This window comes from Mixophyes fleayi, chromosome 5, assembly GCF_038048845.1.
Source record: "Mixophyes fleayi isolate aMixFle1 chromosome 5, aMixFle1.hap1, whole genome shotgun sequence".
NCBI lineage: Eukaryota > Metazoa > Chordata > Amphibia > Anura > Limnodynastidae > Mixophyes > Mixophyes fleayi.
The window spans coordinates 21870861-21891642 of NC_134406.1; the positions used below are offsets into that span (position 1 = coordinate 21870861).

Here is a 20782-nt window from a genome sequence, read left to right on the forward strand (position 1 = left end):
CAGGAATGAAAGTACTCATCTTACTTTCTAATTAAATAAATTTCACCAGATTCAAAACTTTCCAGGCAGGAAGTGCTCTTCGGTCTGAGAGTAGCCTTGCATCCCTACTCTGTGCTGTTTGGGATCCTGCTCCTTCTACCATCTAACTCTTTGTCCGTGGCTTGACTACATTCCTCGATCTCACATGACTCTGCCTCTATCACATGCCGTCTTGCCCTTAGTCACACAATCATACAAGTGGACAGAGCACTGCTTCCCTCAAGATCATCACCTTAATTGTCTGAAATAATATGTGCTGCTGTGAGAATTCTAAATGATTTGGCGACAAGTTGTTCTTGCCTTACCCATTTAAAAACTGGATATGCACAGACATGCCAGGGATGATTATTGAATACAATAAGTGATCTGACCCTAGCCAAACACAACTATAAAAAGAGATTTTACATTTTGAAGACATCTATAAAAAAAACTCCCTTACTTTGAGTGTTCTAAGGATAAACATCACTAAGCAGTCGGAGAAAGACACAGAAGTAACATTTTATATAGTACTAAGCAAGTGCTGTCTTGCAAGAAGATCTATTTTCTCTTTCCAGTGATATTATTGCCTTTGACTGAATACATAAAAAAACGCCTGGCTGCTACAGTGATAATATCATTCCTTTCAGCCATTACCTCCAAACACCTTTCCTTAGTTTAGCAAACCATTGTTCATGTTATTAACTCAGAAGAGGGTAGTATGTCACTACAGACAGATTTAGAAAAAATTGAAAGATGGGCAGAGAAATTTCAGATGAAGTTTAACACAGGAACTGTAATGGCATCCATCTAGGCCATGGTTAAAATTATGCTACTAACAGATTAAATTGGAAAAGGATTTATCTTATCATCATCATCATCATCATCATTTATTTATACAGCACCAGCAGATTCCATAGCGCTTTACAATTGGGAACAAGCAGTAATAAAACAATACTGGGTAATACATATAGTCAGGGAGGTAAGAGGGTCCTGCTCGCAAGCTTACAATCTATAGGACAATGGTTTGATACACAAGGTCACACAACTATGCTGGTCAGAGGGTTGTTGTCTTGTGTTAGCTGTGTAGAGGGTGGTAATAGGGTAACCTAGGGAGATTAAGATTGTGATTGAGAAATGTTATAATCATGCCTGAAGAGATGGGTTTTCAGAGAACGTTTGAAGATTTGAAGACTAGAGAAAAGTCTTATTGTGCGAAGAAGGGAATTCCACAAAGTGGGTGCAGCTTGAAAAAAGTCCTGTAACCAAGAATGGGAGGATGTGATGAGAGTGGAAGAGAGACGCAGGTCTTGTGCAGAACGGAGGTGTCGATATTTTGAGACAAGTGAAAAAAAAATTGCACCAAAATCTGCCCACCTGTCTCAAAATATCTCCCAACTCGACAACTCTGTTCTGCACAAAATCTGTGTCTCTCTTCCACTCTGATCACATGCTCCCATTCCCATTTATAGGACTTTTTTCGAGCTGCACCCACTCTATGGAATTCCCACCCCCGAACAATAAGACTTTCCTCTGGTCTACAAACCTTCAAGCGGTCTCTGAAAACCCATTTGTTCAGGCAAGCTTATAATATTCCTCAACCACCCTCTTAACCTCACTAGGTTACTCTATTACCACCCTTTACACAATTCAGACAAGGCAACAACCCTCTGACCCCCTGACCAACATTGCTGGGTGACTGGATCATATAGCATGCAAAGTACTTTTTACCTTTACAATCTGGCTGGATCGAAATGCAATATGTAGACTTAACCTCATGTATCAAACTCCCATTGTCCCATAGATTGTAAGATTGTGAGCAGGGCCCTCTTACCTCTTTGTCTGTATTACCCAGTATTGTTTTATTACTATTTCCAATTGTAAAATGCTGCTAAATAAATAACTGTTCATGATGATGATGATGTCCCAGTGAGTAAAAGAGGGTAAGATAAGGACCTTAAGCTCCGATATTGTGACAAAAGGCTATTAGATTTCTGCAATGCATAAAAAGGGAATGATGCATGTAATGCAAACATAGTTTACCACTGTACAAATCACATCTGCAATATGAGGTGCAGTTGTGCTCACCTGTCTACAAGAAGGACATCAGAGAACTTGACTTGGTTCAGAGTCAGGCAACCTTGTAAGTCAAGTTAATAGAGAAGTTGCATTATAAAGAAAGACTAGAAAATTGGACTTGTTTACCTTGGGTAACAAAGATTAGACCTAATTACTATTTATAAATATATATCTAAGGTCAATATACTGATTTTTCTAATTATAGGAATACTTGATCCAGAAATTAATCTGATTGTCAATTTATGGAGACTGTTTTTACCCTGTCGGTAGGACAAATTGTCAAGTGACTCATTGGGATATTTTGCCTTCCTCTAGATTAATTTAGTTGGAACTTGTAGCAGGTTGAACTTGACGAACTTTCGTCTTTTTTTCAGCCTGACAATTTACATTTGTTGCAATCTCCTGTCTTCCAATGTAATTGCATAATGTTGATTTATCATTCAGTTACCCAAGAAGCAAACTATCCCTTGTGGTTAAATATACTTTTGCTGACAAAATGCCATTTTCATGAAATTTAATAAAATGTGCAATGATTTATTGTAATTTATTTAAATCTTGCCGCTGCTGCATATTTTCCTTACATATGAGCTCAGTAAGTTGTCCATTAATGCATATTCAGTTTTTTTTATATATATTCTTTATTTATGAAAGGTGTAAATTGTACAGCATGTTGACATTTTCTGAGAACAAAAAGAAGAGATCATCTGTCATAAAAATTCTAACAATAAACCATTTTACTTCTGATAACAAAGCAGTTCTCGTGTTCCGTCCGTCTCAGGTGCTGCGTTCTAGTTTAGCCTCCTTATTCTGATGACACCTCTTTTTAGGCTCCCGTCCCCAAATAGACTATATATTATAGACTCTCCTACTTAAGTGCTCCCTGTGAGCGAGCGTGTTTTCTGGAGCATGCCAGTAATGTTAGGAGATCTCTGTATAAACCCACTAAGTCTATTCTCTGGTGCCTGAACAATAGGTTGTGTTAGTCTAGCTGGTCTACTGGGACTGATCTGGCTTGTTCCTGACTCTAATTGGTTGCTTTTGACCCCTCTATATGTTTCTGAACCATTTAATTTTTGCCCTGCTCTTGGCCTGTATATTGTGTCTTACATATAGGTCATTTAGATTGCCATGCAACTGGTACCATATATAATATGAGATATACCGAGTGCAGGCTTATTGCCATGCAACTGGTACCATATATAATATGGGATATATCCAGGGCCGGATTTTCCACTAGGCAACCTAGGCAATTGCCTAGGGCCCAGTGGTCCCCAGAGGGCCTTCCCAGGGCCAGCAGTGAAACCACCCTTTAAAAATGGGCCGCTACTTATGGGCCAATGCTATGTGCTTGCCCCCCTCAGGCTAAAGTCTGCCAGCCAGGCCCTGAATAGGGGTATATGTTATGCTAAAAAACTATTATGCTATGGATTTTTTCAGGGAGGGGGCCCCAAACCATCATCTTGCCTAGGGCCCCATGAGGTCTAAATCCGGCTCTGGATATATCGATCGCAGGTTTATTGCCATGCAACTAGTACCATATACAATATGGGATATACCGAGCGCATGCTTATTTTGTTCTCTGGTTTAGTCTCAAAGTATTGCCTTATGTTGTCTTAGCAGCTGTCCATCAAGCCTATTTAAGGCACATTTGGGTGTGGCTCACGAGCCAGCCCTTGCAAGATGTAAACCCCTATACCTTGGAGGTGAGTGCATCTGATTTTAACTGCATTTTAATGGTGTTGAAAGCATCTAAAAATCATTATGTATAACTAGAAAACTACGCACACTTAGACAAAGTGTATGACATCAGAAATGAGCATTTGCACTTTTTTGGATTGGAAATTACATTTTCTTTGTAAGCGATGGTAAACTGTAGCTGTTCTGGCATTGATGTGTGTTTTTATTCTACTCTTGTATCTATAATGTTTTAATGTAGGTTTTAAATGTAAATAAATATTTGAGTTTGTTACCTATATATTAATAGCACGACTTTTATAAATGACTTATTTCTATGATGCCATTGTCTGAGCATCATATGCTAAATTAAAGGCCTTGGTCTGCAGGTTTGCAAAAAAATATTGGAGTTATAATCTGTCGCATCGTTTTGGAGTTATTTTGCAAAACGTCCACCCGCCATTTACAACTATGCATTACCATTGTCCTTCAGAAAAAATGTGACAGTTGGCAATACACCTCTACACCTGCTGGTTGCTCTGGAAACTGTTAGTGAACTCTCCCTGTGCACCTGCTGGGTGACCTGGAACATGTGACATGTTGGGTGGTCTGGAAACTGTGACAGTTATTTGCAGCCACATATATCAGTGCATCTTGCGGGGACCATGCACAGCAATGTAACTTTAATGGAAGAACTTATACATATATTGTAGTGTTTAAAGTTATTTTAATGTAGTGATTGATAATATAGTTATTTATTCATTACTACTATATAACTTTGTTAAAATTTCTACGATATGTAGTGTATAACAAGAATTATTGAATTCTATTAATAATGTAATTTAGTCATTATATTTCAATTTAATTTAAGGCGGTTACTTCCAGGTTTGTCTAGTTAGTACTTGATGTTTATATAGCAAAAACATACTGCATAGAGATTTACAGAGTATTTTAATATATTGGATTATACTGTATGAATGTACATCTTAGATACTGACAAATATGTCCTTGCACACTAACTGGAATGATTGACCTATTTTACAGAAAAGGCATCAAAATATTGTGACGAGGCAGGAAACTGGTTTAAACACCCTGAAAGCAATCGGACATGGTCCAACTACACCCAGTGCAATACCTTTACAACTGAGAAACTAAAGGTGAGTTTATTTTCCATTAGTTTGTACACTATGTCCCAGAAGCTCTACATGACACTAAGTAAGGACATTAAGGAGCAGTTTATTTAATAAAGTAAGATGCATTAAAAAAACTTAGGTAAGGCTGGATTCAGATTAGCTACCCTACGTCAGACCTCTTATTTTAACCTAAAGTAACACTATAGCATTACTTAAGGTGTTCAGTAGGGGACAGCTGGTACTTAACAAGCCCTACACATATGCAGGATTGTCTTAGTGCTCTGGCGTTGGTGCATATGTAGAACTATAGGTAATTGCAAGAACTTTGTATTAAATCAACTTATTTGAGAACATATTGTGAGAAAGTACAGCATGCACAGGAATCCAACACAGGTATGCTGAACCATTTAACTGTTTATTAGCAGTTGTCAGGATGGTAAACAGTTCCAACACTGGTACAATAATCATATCCAGTAACAGTACACAAAAATCCCCACCACCAACATCTGGCTAGACATAACTTCCCTGTCTGCAAGCCGGCCACTTACTGGCATTGGTGGTCCCACCCACACATACAGACAGTGTCTTTATCCTCCACCACAAGCACTGCAAACAAATCACAGCAAACCAATCACACCCATGTAGAACACGTGTGTGTGTGTGTGTGTGTGTGTGTGTGTGTGTGTGTGTGTGTGTGTGTGTGTGTGCGCTAAAAGAGGATCCCAGGGAACCTTTAACCCTGTCTGCAGCCTGCTGCTGCAGACTGGCTGTGTTCTCATCAGATCCCTTATAGGGGAACTGTGGCAAAGAGGCATATTTGCCACAATATATTACAATCTATCATAACAAAATGCCATAGCCATCCTACATATTCTTTAACAAGCACCAGCTAACTAAGCTTATTATTTTAATTGGAAAACCAGCAGTGTGAGGTCCCCCATTGCAATAATAACCAGGTTCCAGACTTTAGTGCACGGCTGGTGCCTTAAATTTAAGGAGGATTTTGCTTTAATAGAAATTGAGCCCACTGCCTTAGCTAGCAGTATGGAGCCCCATGATTATGGTGCTAGGGCTCCTCCAGAATCACCTAGGCAAGATCAGACCACCCCAATTTTTGCAACTGAGCCTTTTAGGGGTGCCCTGTCAGTGGCGCACGCAGGGGGGGTTTCTGAGTCTCCAGAAACCCCCCTGCGCAAACTAAGTGGCCGCTATAGCTGCACTGTACTATACAGCAGCCGTGGCACTGTCAAAGAAGCGTCCGCGGCGGTGCTGTAGTGTATACAGCACCGCCACGGACGCTTCTTAGACAGCGCCGCGGCTGCTGTATAGGACAGCGCTGAAGAAACGGAGCTGCTGCGCATGCGCAGCAGCTCCCGCGGGGTGTGGGTTTTTTTGGGGTCAGGGGGGAAACCCCGCCCCCGACAATCCTCCGTTCGCCCCTGCCTGTATGACCAATAAGGGCACTAATTATCAATTATAGCTAAAATATACATTTTTAAATAAGATACTTAGCATAACTGTAGACCATATTCAGTCCTGTTGGTACAGTTCTGGTGGATTGTTACAGTAACTTTTCTATGCAAAGTAAAAGTAGCAAATGAAAAATCCAAACTCCTACCACTTTAGAACCACCCCTTTTACTAAAAAAACCTGCACTGTTTTTCTCATAAAATTATGTTCAGTCCAGCATCATGAGTTAAGGGACATCTTAATTAAATATGTCACCTTGGGCAAAGTACATCTAGAAATTTATCAAAGGACATTAAGAGTAAAAACCAGATTACCTCTGCCACAGTGCCCCTAGTGTCAGAGCATGTATTTACATTCTTTGACATAGGCTGGGACGTCGATGACATTCCAGCTCTACGGTATTGCATATTAGCACATATTTTTCCAGGTACTTAAAACTTATAAATAAAAAATGAAAAGGGTGGGAAAAAAACATAACTCAAACACATTTTATATATACATTTTATTATGGTCCAAAACATACACTGAACTTAATATTACATATTTGGTAGCCCTATTCTATATTTCAATTAACTTGATGGAAGTAGCTAACCATGAAAAGTTGAGTGTTTTTTTTGTTTTGTTTTATTTTTAGAAATCCCTGTATTACTCCTATGAATTAAAAAATATAATATTGTTACTATAGTACCATAAAGAGGCCCTGCCTGACCCCAAAAAAAACACTATAAAATTTGCTCGATTAGACTAAAAATAATCCAGCAAAACAGAGGTAGCAAATGTATGCTAAAAATAAACATTGGGGCCAACTTAGGTGCGATCCATCCCTCTGTCAAACAAAGCTCCACAGTTTAAATTATAATCAGCATATCTGAATATCATTGCTGTATTCATAAAACTAGTTTGAAAAGTTAAATTTCTGCATGCAATCCGCATATATCTTGTTCCCATTATTATTTCTGAGTAATGCTTTTAACCTCTAGACCCTAGGTTCCCAAACTGTGCGCCGCGGCTCCCAGGAGTGCCGCTGCGCTGTCACAGGGGTGTCGTGGCCAGGAAGAAGAAGAAAAAAACAACAAAAAACTTACCAATCCGGCGGCGCCCGAGACCCAGCAACCTCCTCCCTCCTCGCTTCTCACTGAATGCCGGGGTGACGTCATCACGCCCGACATATTCAGTGAGAAGCGGCAAGAGAGAGGATGCTGGGTCCCGGGCACTGACGGATTGGTAAGTTTTTTGTTTTTGTTTTTCTTCCTGTCCACGGCGGGATACAGAGGGGGCAGAGCGAGGGGGAACAGCGCGGATGCAGAGGGGGCAGAAAGGATACAGAGTGGGCAGAGCGAGGGGGCACAGGGCAGATGCATATGGGGCAGAAAGGATGCAGAGGGGGCAGAGCGAAGGGGCAGAGCGCGGATGCAGAGTGGGCACAAAGGATGCAGAGGGGGCAGAGCACAGATGCAGAGGGGGCTGAAAGGATGCAGAGGGGGCAGAGTGCGAATGCAGAGGGGGCAGAGCACAGATGCAGAGGGGCACAGAGTGTGTGGATGCAGTGATCACAGTGTGTGGATGCAGGGGGCACAGAGTGTGTGGATGCTGGGGGCACAGAGTGTGTGAATGCAGGGGGCACAGTGTGTGTTAGCTGTAAATTATTCTTTGATAGAAATATAATTAAAAAAAATATATATAAAAATATTCTTTTCCCTTGGATTTATGTGTATTATTTTTGCATACAACTAAATAAGTATCTCTGTCCTGACCTAAATACTTCTTATGTTTTGTCGACTACTTCTAAAACAGGACTGCTCGATAATTATTTTGGAGGGGTGCCTTGAAAAAATTATGGAGACTCTAAGGGTGCTGTGAACTGCAAATGTTTGGGAACCACTGCTCTAGACTAAAAACCTGTTCCAGAAAAATGAAGCTTTACACGTGTGGCCTCTTGGATTATTTTAAAACCACCATGCTGTTTAAACTTTATTATTACTTTAGTAGTACTTCACAGAATTTTAAAGATTCCACATGTAAAAATTAGCCAAGTCCAACATTACATTATCAGTCTCAGCGTAGATCACTAAAAATGTATTATTTAGCTGCACAAAATATTTAAAAAATTCTCAACAATAATAAAAATATCTAAATTTGTATTTGCATCTGGCATAAAAAACCATTTAGGCTTTTTTGTTTTATTACACATGGTACCAGTTTTTGTATTTTTTTTTTGTCTTTTTCGATGTTTGGAACATAATTGTTAATCTGTTTATTTAATTCCTAAAGCCAGGATGCAGAATGTTAAGGAGAGTGGGTGTTAGTTAATATTGTAACATGATGTTTTAGGACAACATTTAAATAGTATTTTACTTTGAAGATATAAAGCAACAGATGTTCTCTTAGTGACTTTCTGGTCTTCAAACACCTTTAAAACAAGTCCACAATGTCACATCTGCTGAATACTATTCTGCAGTATTTGGGAAGTTATTTTGTTTAGAACATACAATGATTAATTATCTATATATTTTTGTGGGCAAAGCATTAATACGGTGTCATTAACGAGCGCTGGATGATACGATTAAGTCATGCAGGCAGGGCCGGTGCTAGGGTTTTCGGCGCCCTAGGCAAAATTTCAACACCCCCCTTTCCTGCCCCGCCGCCCCCTCCCCCCAATAAATAAATAAATAAATTATTAGATTTTAATTACCTGGTCTGTAGATGCAGGGGGGCTCTTCAAACCTCTTTTCTTTTCTTTTCTTCACTTCTCTTCTCTTTTCTTTTCTTCACTTCTCTTTTCTTTCCTATGGCTGCTCCTCGCCTTCACACAGGAGGCGGAGCGATGCATGCTGGGAGGGGAGGGGGAAAGAACTTTATTCACACTGTCTGACAGTGTGATAATACAGCAGGCGCCGCCGGGTAAAGACCTGTCACCTGATCACTGACGTCAGTGATCAGGTGTGTGATGCGCCGGGTAGCCCGGGCGCATCTGATTTAATACACAGTGACGGCGGACGTTGGAAAAAACAGCGGCGGCACCCCACCGCTGCTGCACCTCTCTCCCACTTCTCTCCGCTGACTAGATTTTTAAATCTAGTCAGCGGCGGCGGCGCCCTGCAGGTCCCGGCGCCCTAGGCAACTGCCTAAGGTTGCCTAATGGGAGCGCCGGGCCTGCATGCAGGCAAATTGCTCTAGAAATTCTTGCTTTTTTTGTCCCATCTCTCAGTTGCTAGTAGCTAAGTTGTAGAGACTTTCAATTATTTCACATTACGATTCATGGCCTAATAGTTCTATTTTTGACAAATTAAATCTCAAATCTTTAACTAGTGATTCTAACAACAGTATAGATGTCAGAAGCATGCACCATGCTGTCATGTGACCTACAGCATACTCCCAGAATATCTGTTAGACTTCAGAATTCCGGGGGCCAGGACGTTCTCCAACATCCTGCCCACTTCATATTAAAGAGGACCGGACAAGGATCTCAATGATGCGATTCGCCGTGAATTACATAATTTTTGCCCCGCCCACTGCAACAAAATAATGCATTCAAACATGTAAGTGCTTTCATATATAGAGAAAGGATCAGTGGGCAATATTTCAGTGTGTTGAGCGATGATGTCATCAGACAGTACTCCAGCGATATTCCATATAGCAGCAAGGCTGCGTAGGGAAGGAGAGGGGCAAGCTGAATCTCTGCATGAGAGTCTGGGGGCCCAAACATGTTACCCACCATGCTGCTATTTAGTGGAAGGCAAAACTCAGGGATATAAATATCCAAAGCTGGACATCCCTGTTGTAGTTTTTTTGTGGGAGTGACAACTGAATTTACAAATGACAACTTAATTGACAATTGAATTGAGTTTATTATGTATTTGTGCATTTAATGTCCCGTGACTGCAATATACGTATTTATTCTGCAGGTAAAAAAAAATATGTAAAAATGTTAACTTTTTTATATATACTGTTTCAATTACTTAACTAATAAGACAAACATTTTTATTCATTATTCTGCTGCCTTAATAAAATAGAATAAAAAACATCTTTTAAACTCAACAGCTTCCTTGCAGCACCAAAGGTATATCATATTTGCTACTGAGTAATTAAGTTGCAGTTCTCGTGGCTGCTTGCAGCCTACTGTAAGTAGTATGTTTTCAAGAATCACTTGATACAGTTCATCTGAACTCTCCAGATCACAAGTGCATAGGTCAGAAACAACTTTAATGTTTGTTTCCATAATAAGAAAGTAATTATTTACTATAATATGTTGCAAATCATCTTATTAGCAACTGGGATATGAACTTAAAAAACGTCACGTAACATTTAAAGATGGTAAAAAATACATTTATATAATTTCTACATATTAAATGTATAGATGTATTTTGTGACAACTAGTTAGGTGGTAACCATATAAAGAATACATACGTAAAACTGATGGAATATTAATTTAATATTAGTATGTTGGAAATCTCCTATCTCTGAGGCAGGATACATTTTTCTGGATAATCATCTATTGGCTATGCAGGACCCAGCTAGCACCTGCTGACGCAAGTCTCTCTGTGTGTCTAAATGCACTTTTTATGAGCTTTAGAGAGGCCATTAATGTGCTAATGTACATACATATTTCTGGCTAATTAAATGCATTTAAAAATATTCACGTTGAACTTGTAGGGGGTGAGTCATTGTCTCTGCGGCTAATGGGTCTGTACATTTCACTTAGATGGAGCTTTTCCTAGAGGTGGGGGGGCTTTGTATCATTAGTATTCTGTTTATAGGAACACGCTAAGGATGAACAAATCCCTACATGCACATCATACAGAGATGTAAAACTACATTGTTAACATGACAAGGTAACTGGGCACAAACAGGACACAGGTGTATACTAGTTTAAAAGCTACCTTGATGAATAAACCTATTTATGGTTTAGAGTAGCTCTCCAATAGCTACAATGTCACCCCTCCTTACTAACACAGGACTAAATAGATGTTATGCAAATATAACAATCCTCAAGCAATTCAATAGTTTGATTTACTCTGCACCAATCACATGCAATTGCAATTGGCAAGCCACAACGCAGAGCCATAGTTGCCTACTCTTCTGGAATGTCCGGGAGACTCACAAATTTCTAGGAGTTCTCCCGGGATCCCAGGAGAGCAGGGCATTTCGTGCATCCTGCCCACTTCCCTAGTGAGGTGGGGGGTGTGGCTTAATGTGAATCGTGTCATCCAGCCCCGATGTATTTTGCCACGAATTGCAGCATTGAGCAAATCCACAATTTGCATGGTCACACCCAGAAATACCCACTCAGATCTATAACAAGATGCCATAATACACCCTGTGGGCCTCATTTAGAGTCGGACGCAATGTGCATCTAAGAATTGCATGAAAGAGTAGGAGTGGGAGTGTGCCGCAGCTTGGTAGGGTATTACGAGTGGCATGCAACCCCAGTTGCGTCCCACTTGTAAAACCTTACCAATCTGCGACCAGTTCCCACAGATAGCTAACTACTTGCGCCACTGTCAGGATCTGCCTGCAAGCTTATGCATTGCATGCTGCTTTGGCTGGCAGCTCCTGCCTTTTGGGCCTTATTATTGCATTTATATTGGCAGTACCTCTATTCACCAGAGTTGCTGCTATTGTGCCTTACTTGTATGTATCAGGGGTTAACCTGCTCTGTAATTATCTTTTTGCACCTGGGTGTGTCCCTTCTTAAACCTGTCACTCCCAGCATACATTGCTGGGTATTGTTGTTACACTCTGTTGTCTCAAGCTGTTGGTTGTTACTTCCTGTTGTTACATGCTGCTGTGCTTCCTTTCTGCTGTACATGTGGTTTACCTGCTACCTCTCCATATCACCGCTTACCTGCATCATCCATCTACCCGTTATTTATTTCTGCATTTTCCTGTATGGTCATTATTACACCATCAGGTTGTACTTCCAGCAATAAACATTGTTTGTTTTCACCTCATTCCTGGCTCCTGAGCTGTATCTCTGCACCTAATTCCTGCCGAACTTTTTCAGTCTTGTTTTGACATGTGTTGTGCCTGTGTCTTGATCCGACTAGGGTAGTTTTTGCAGGTAGACGCCCATAGTATCTGAATTATTCACAGTCATGCCTACATAACTCTGTGTTCCACCGTTTCCCTCGTACTGAGACGCAAGCTGTCGCAGTGTACACTGTGTCTGAAAAGCAGACGGAACTGCAGGAAACTGTTGCTTACTGCGCATGCCCCATCAGTGGAAATGTGCAGGATGCGCCTATAATGAACTTTGCGACCGACTCTAAATGAGCCTCTGTGTTTACAGCTGGTGTGGAAACTGCCATGTGATTCTAGGCATCTTTGATAACCATGAACTCCGAAATGAAAATGGTATGGGTACCAAACTTACATTATAAATTCTGGTAGGAGCCATTGTTCTTTTCAAACTACTAGCATATCTGCTGAATCTAGCAATGAGACAGGTGAAAATGGCATTGCAAATTCTTTAAAAATGAATTTACTCTCAGGATGGTATAATGATGAAAGTATGGTCATTTTTGTTTAGAAAATGTGATAAATTAGGTGAATTCAAAATGTTGTCTTTCAGAAAATATTGTTGCTATGTTATTATAATTTTTTTGATATAAAGTACATATTCTGCAGCTTTGTACAGATAACATTATTCAGATACAGAAGTCCCTAGCCCTGTGGAGCTCGCAATCTAGTTGTCCTGTAACTGACATACAAACATACAAACTAATCGGAAGTCAACCTCCCAGTAAGGCCTTGGGTCATTTCAGGAAACTGGAGCACCTGGAGAAACCCCAGGTGAACATGAAGGGGGGACACATACAAACTTTATAGAGACATCACCTTAGTTTGAATCAGACCAAAGGCTTTAGAGCAATACTAATCACATCGCCACTGTATTACCCTGCTGCCCTTGTATTGCTGGCCAATACTATAAGATGGTTTAGCTATTGTATTACAAAGTGTTCTTAACAAGTTTTAAAGGTTATTTTATGCTTCTTAAAAACAGTTTTGCTTTCCCAGTGCTAAAATCAGAAGGACAACATTCCAAGCCACAAAATAATTATTTTTCTGTAGATCAGCAGAAGCCAGCATGTAGCCAGATGTGTTTGGCATGTATAAATTAAGATTACAGGGCCTAATTCATTAGTGATCTTGGGCCTGATTCATTAAGGATCTTAACTTAAGAAACTTCTTATTTCACTCTCCTGGACAAAACCATGTTAAAATGCAAGGGGTGCAAATTAGTATTCTGTTTTGCACATAAGTTAAATACTGACTGTTTTTTTTATGTAGAACACAAATACTTGATAGCTTATTTGTACACTGAAATGTAAAGTTGATATTTGTGTGATACATGAAAAAACAGTCAGTATTTAACTTATGTGCAAAACAGAATACTAATTTGCAACCCTTGCATTGTAACATGGTTTTGTCCAGGAGACTGAAATAAGAAGTTTCTTAAGTTAAGATCCTTAATGAATCAGGCCCCTTATCTTGTGCAAAAGTTAAGATGCTTAATTTTAAGAAATAGGGAGATAAGAGTGAAGTTAAGATGGATTTTCATCTTAACTTAAAAAATTCTTCACTTACGCAGTGGATTTTGCTTCTTATCTCCCTTTTCTGAGCATGCATAGAGTGGATTTGCATAAGAAAAGCAAAAAATGGCGGATAATATCACTAATGAATCAGGCCCCTTATGTGGCGTAGATGCATCTATAAACAAGCTGATTTGCAGTATTGAAACTATAACATTTGGGGTTAGACATGCCACAGCAATAAAGACATTTAAATGGAACCCCTGAATTTTTTATGACAAGTCTGAAGGACAACAGGTCACCATGTTCCTAATTATGAATTTAGATTAGCTTCTAGATGCTACTCGCTCACTAGGGGATCATTTGAATTAGGAATATAGCAATCAGAGAACTGATTTCTTCTTGACCAACATCATCTCTCTTCTCTCTTTCTAGAATGCCTATATCCTTTACTACATGGCGATAGTCGGACATGCTCTGTCAATCGTTTCATTGCTAATTTCCCTTGGAATTTTCTTCTACTTCAAGTAAGTGCTACCCGAATGCATAATTCCAATGCTAATTGTTTTCCAACTTCTCAGCTACATATTAATGGATAACCCATGGTTAGAATACTGAAATGGCATTTGTTTGTTAGTTAATGTAAGTCACATCTTTTGTATTTTCCAAGTTCAATTCTCAAAACACAAAGCTAATTTTGAACTCAAGACTGTAGGAAAATCATTGATACATAATACACAGAGCTCTAAATGATTGAACTTTATGATGTGGTACATTAAGTTCCATGTCGTTTTTCTGCTTTTCAGAATTTCGTTCATTCGAATAGTAAAATGATAGTAATTATGAAAGAAGTAATGATGCAAGAGAGCTATTTGTCATGTGTAACGATGCGTTTTTTCTAAGTATGTGCCTACTGCTTTAAAGTATACTTGTGGGCTACATGGAGTGAAGTACTTATATACCTAAGGGTTAAAATTTGGGGGTTTTTTTATGAACCAACATAAATTATGCATTGATTCTGCTATATGTTTATTTTATTTATTTCTAAGTTTATGTTTAGGTGCTGTGAATAAGATTGCGTATATTATATAATCCTGATGAAATACTGCTAGCAATGTGAATGCAATGGACATCAATGGTTGTTTTAGCATTCTTATTTCAATTTTATATTAATTGTATTGATATGGAAAATGGAGATATTTCTTTGCGAGAAGTTGCTGAAAATAAATACAGAGTGATTGGAAGTATTGTTATCTGTTATTGAGTGAATTATTGGTGACAGATTGTTTTGTTAATTCAGTAGGACCCAGCCACCTCAAAGTGATCTACTGAGATTCTTATCCATGTTTCATTGCTATGGATATTGGTTTAGCCCATGAAATGACAGCAGTAATACATAATTTCCATGTAAAATCTCAGAAATGGAAGTTTACTAATACATAATGGCATTAGTACCAACACTCATCCAATAAAAAGAAAGAGTTGGATAAATGCAAGATCTTTATTAATGACATATATAAATAAATAAAAAAAACCTCTAAAGGATAGGTTGAAATTGATTCCATGCAAATCCTGTATAGTCCTTAACAAACAGCTGTATTTGGTGCTTGAATATGAAAGATGCTTGCTAATGTCCAGACATCGGAGACAATAGTCTTCCCTGTGTACCTTATTAAGCTCTAATTGTTCCAGCCTGTCCTTTGAAAAGCCTCGCATACCAGTGTGTAGATCACACTTGCCTGTTATCCCGGAATTTCCAGGAGGTTACAGAATTTTAATGACGTGATTTTGCAACGTTAAACTCCGCCACTGCTATGACATGCCGTGAATTTTGGCATTTCCCTGCAGGATAAAGAGCTACGGTGATGCAGTGACTTCACCACACCGCCACCTCCTACCCCCTATCCTATCACATGATCACGTGACTTCTCTTCCAGAATCTTCCGGAGGAAGGGCTTGAAAAGGAGGCAAGTATGGTGTAGATGTGTAGTGCGCAGAGCTGGCCAGGATTTCATGTCTATAGATACTCCCAGTGCCAATATTCCAACCAATTTGTCTTTCAATAGATTTCTTCTAGGAAATCATTGCACCTTTCACATTCATAAGGTCTGCCATACATGACTTCTAGGGAACTGATTTTTAACCTATCCTTGAGGGTGTTTTATTTCATTATTTGTTGATTTTTATTAATAAATGCCTTTTCTTTATTTTACTCAGTGTTGGAAGAGTTGTAGGTACTAATACCATTGTATATCAGTAAACTTCCATGTTTGTGGTTTTGTGATGGAATTCTCGATCGCTATATCATTAAAAGACAAGTTTGGGATATCTGCTTTTGTTTGGCAGCAATTTTCACAATTGCATATTTTCAGCAATATTTTAGTGACATTGTGTATTGAGTGCCGATTGTGTTTATCTATAAAATGACTATGCCCACTGTATGTGGACACATTGATTTTAATCTAGCAATAAGGGATTGATAAATTAGGCCAAAATGGTGTAACAGTGGCACAGTATGGGGAATAATGGTGGAACAGTCGCACAGTATGGGATGGGGAAGAATGGTGGAACAGTGGCACAATATGGAGAAGAATGATGGAACAGTGGCACAGTATGGGAAATACTGGTGGAACTGTAGCACAGTATGGGGAAGATTGGTGGAACAGTGTCCCAGTATGGGAAAGAATGGTGGAACAGCAGCACAGTATGGAGAAGAATGGTGGAACAGTGGCACAATATGGGGAAGAATTGTGGCACAGTGGCACAGTATTGGGAAGAATGGTGGAACAGTGGCACAGTATGGGAAAAAATGGTTAAACAGTGTCACAGTATGGGGAAGAATGGTGGATCAGATGCACAGTATGGTTAAGAATGGTTGAACAGCGGCACAGTATGGAGAAGAATGGTGGAACAGTGGCACAGTATGGGGAAGAATGGTGGAACAGTGGCACAGTATGGGGAAGCATGGTGGAACAGTGGCCCAGTATGGGAAAGAATGGTGGAACAGCAGCACAGTATGGAGAAGAATGGTGGAACAGTGGCACAATATGGGGAAGAATGGTTGAACAGTGGCACAGTATTGGGAAGAATGGTGGAACAGTGGCACAGTATGGGAAAAAATGGTTGAACAGTGGCACAGTATGGGGAAGAATGGTGGATCAGATGCACAGTATGGGGAAGAATGGTTGAACAGCGGCACAGTATGGAGAAGAATGGTATTACAGTGGCACAGTATGGGGAAGAATGGTGGAACAGTGGCACAGTATGGGGAAGAATGGTGGAACAGTGGCACAGTATGGGGAAGAATGGTGGAACAGTGGCACAATATGGAGAAGAATGGTTGAACAGTGCTCTATATGCATGGAATTTGTACATTGTCCCTGTGTTTGTGTAAGCTTCTTTCGGACAGATCAAAGTCATACTGATAGCTGGAGTTGCTTCTGACCATATTGACCTGTGTCCATTGGTATGTCTGTGATAGTAACATTAGATTGTAAGCGCCACAGAAGCAGGGACTGATATGAATGAACAAGCACTGATTGAATGTATAATGTTGTGTAATAGGTAAGTGCTATATAAATCAAGGCTAATAATATTGTTCCTTCATGATGTGTGTTTCATGACCTGGATCAAGTAGTCGTCATCAATATTGTCCTTAACTCCTTCATAACTGGAGCTAGTTTGCGCCTTAACGTACAGAACACATTTTGCATTTTTATGCTCTGTCATTTGCTTGGAATAACTTTTTTATTTGCAAGTCTGACTTTTATTTTATGGGCATAATAAGTTACCTACTTTTGCAGGATTAGTACCTCAAGTTTTATTGTCACACATTTTGCGCCGTTCAGTTACACTTCAGCAGGAAGTGTAAGTCTAGACGCACTTTGACCAATGAAATAAAAACATTCAAATGCACAAATGTTGTTCCCCGTGTAATGAAAACAGAACTGATGCCCCTGGTTTTCATGATTCCTTTAACACATAATTATGGCTACACCAAGAAGTATTATAGTGGGGAAAAGTTGAAATTGGTGTTTTTGGACTTTTACATTATGTTTTTACTCTTTCCCCAATGAACATTTTCAGCTGCACCTGTAATCCAACAAAAGTAGGCACAATTTGATTTCCTGACGGCAATTCTCAAACCTGTAACATAGCCGGTCACCTACGTATACTCTCGGTAGACAATTTTTATTGTGAAATTGTGCAGAATATATTATTCGTGCCTGCATGGTTTGCACTCTTGTAAATAATATTTATTTAATTTTACCCAATTAAAGTAAAACATATCCTTAAAGTCAATCAATTAAACGCTGCTTATATCTTGTTTCAGGAGCCTCAGCTGTCAAAGGATTACACTTCATAAAAATCTTTTTTTCTCCTATGTGCTGAACTCTTTCTTTACAATCATTCATCTTATGGCCGTAGTGCCAGACTTGGTGAAGAGAGACCATGTAAGTATTTGCATTTTGCAAAGAGCATTGTAATGTGCCATGGAATTTCCTGGCGCTATATAAATAAATGTTGATGATGATGATGATTTTGCATCTCTCCCCCCTTTACCTCTCTCTCCTCTCACTCCACCATCTCTCCCTCTCCCTCTCTCTCTCTTTCCCCTCTATCTCCCCCACCTCCTACCCCTCTCTCCTTTTTCCCCTCTCTCTCTCTCTCTCTCTCTCTCTCTCCCTCTCCCTTTCCCTCTCCTCCCCTCTTTCTCTCTCTCCCTCTCGCTCTTTCCCTCTCTCTCGCTCCCCCTCTCTCCTTCTCCCTCCTCTCTCACTCACCCCCTCTCTCTCTCTCTCTCTCTCCCTCTCTGCCTCTCCCTCTTTCTTTCTCACCCACCACTCCCCTCCCCTCTCTGTTCCCCCTCTCTCACTCTTCCTCTCTCTCTCTCCATCTCACTCCCCACTCTCTCCCTCCTTTCTCTCCCCCTCTCCCTCACCCTCTCTCTCTCTTTCTCTCTCTATCTCTATACTCTCCCCTCTCTACCCCTCTCTACCCCTCTCTCCCCCTCTCCCTTTCTCCCTCACCCTCTCTCTCTCTATCTCTTTACTCTCCCCTCTCTACCCCTCTCTCCCCTCTCCTCTTCTCCTCCCCCCTCTTTTTCTCCCCCTCTCTCTTTCTTTCTCTCTCTCCCACTCTCTCTCACTCCCCTCCCCTCTCCTTCTCTCCCTCCTCTCTCACTCTTCCCCCTCTCTCTCTCTCTCTCCCTTTCCCTCTCTCCATCTCCCACTTTCTTCCTCTCTCCTTCTATCTCTCTCTCTTCTTCTCCCCCCTCCCCACTTTCTTTCCCCCTCTCTCCCTCGTTCCCCCTCTCCCCTTCTCCCTCCCTCTCCCTCTCTCTCTCCCTCTCTATCCCCCACCCCTTCTCTCTCTTTCTCCACTCTCTCTCTTTCGTTCTCCGCTCTCTCCCCCCTCTTTCTCCCCCTCTCGCCTTCTCCCTGCCTCTCTCCCCCCCTGGCTCTCTCTCTCCATCTCTCTCGCCCCTTCTTCCTCCCTCTCTATCCCCCCACCCCCTCTCTCTCTTCCCCTCTCTCATCTCCCTCTCTCCCCACTTTCTCTCTCCCCTTATCCCTCCCTCTCTCTCTCTCTTTCTCTCTCTCTCTCTCTCTCTCTCTCTCTCTTCCCCTCTCTCCCTCTCTCTTCCCCCTTCCCTCTCTCCCTCTCTCTCCTTCTCCCCTCTCTCCCCATCTCTCTCCCTCTCTCTTCACCTCTCCCCCTCCTCTCTCTCGCTCCTCTCTCCTTCTCCCTCTCTATCCTTCTGCCTTCCTCCCCTCTCTCTCGCTCTCTCTCTTTCTCCCCCTCTCTCTCTCCCCGCTTTCTCTTCTTCCTCTCTCCCTCTTTCCCCCCTCTCCCCTTCTCCCTCCCTCTCTCTGTCCCTCTCTATCCCCCCACCCCTTCTCTCTCTTCCCCTCTCTCCATCTCCCTCTATCCATCTCCCTCTCTCTTCCTCTCTCTCCCCCCTCTCTCTCCTTACTCTCACTCCTTCTCTCTCTTTCTCCCCCCTCTCTTTCTCCCCCTCTCCCCCCTCTCTCTCTCTCTCCCCCCCTCTCTCTCTCTCCCCCTCTCCCTCCCTCCCTATCCCCCCACCCCCTCTCTCTCTTCCCCTCTCTCTCCATCTCCCTCTCTCTCCACTTTCTCTCACGCCTCTCCCCTTCTTCCTCCCTCTCTCTCCCCCTCTCCCTCCTTCCCTATCCCCCCCACCCCCTCTCTCTCTTTCCCTCTCTCCATCTCCCTCTCTCTCCACTTTCTCTCCCGCCTCTCCCCTTCTCCCTTCCTCTCTCTCTTCCCTTTCTCTCTCTCTCCCTCCTCTTGCCTCCTCTCTCTCCCCTCTCCCCCACCCTTTCTCTCCCCCCCTCTCTCCCCACTCTTCCCGCACTCTCTTATTCTCTCTCTCTTTCTCCCCTCTCTCTCTTTCTTCCCGCTTTCTCTCCCCCCTCTCTCTCCCCCCTCTCCCCCCTCACTCTCTCTTTCCCCTCTCTCTCTTCCTCTCTCTCCCCCCCCTCTCCCTCCTCTCTCTCCTTCTACCTCTTTCTTCTTCTCAATCCCCTCTCCCCCTCATCTCTCTCTCTCTTTCTCCCCTCTCTCTCTCTCTCTTTCACCTCCCTCTCTCTCCCTGTCTCTCCCTCCCTCCCCCTCCCTCTCTCTCTCTCCCTCTCTCTCAGAACGTCTGGATACGATAAATAAGTCAATATTACAGTTATTGGAATATTTGTACTTTAAGTTTCTCAAAATATCTTTATCATTTGTGAATATTTTCCTTATTTACTGTAATATTTTTTCAGTAATATTTTGTAATACTGCAAGTTACAATTCCCATCTTTGCCACTTTGCTAGATGTTACTAGTTCCTCGTTAACTGACAGGCTTCATTCTCAGG

General features: G+C 41.2%; 1 protein-coding gene across 1 annotated transcript in view; it reads left to right on the forward strand.

Moving 5' to 3' along the window:
- Positions 1–20782, forward strand: part of CALCR (calcitonin receptor) — a 241844-nt gene that overhangs the window by 161232 nt on the left and 59830 nt on the right. Inside the window, exons 5-7 of the mRNA XM_075211802.1 lie at positions 4813–4925; positions 14339–14430; positions 18237–18357. Coding sequence (XP_075067903.1) covers positions 4813–4925; positions 14339–14430; positions 18237–18357 — 326 coding nt within the window. The remainder of the gene's footprint in view (positions 1–4812; positions 4926–14338; positions 14431–18236; positions 18358–20782) is intronic.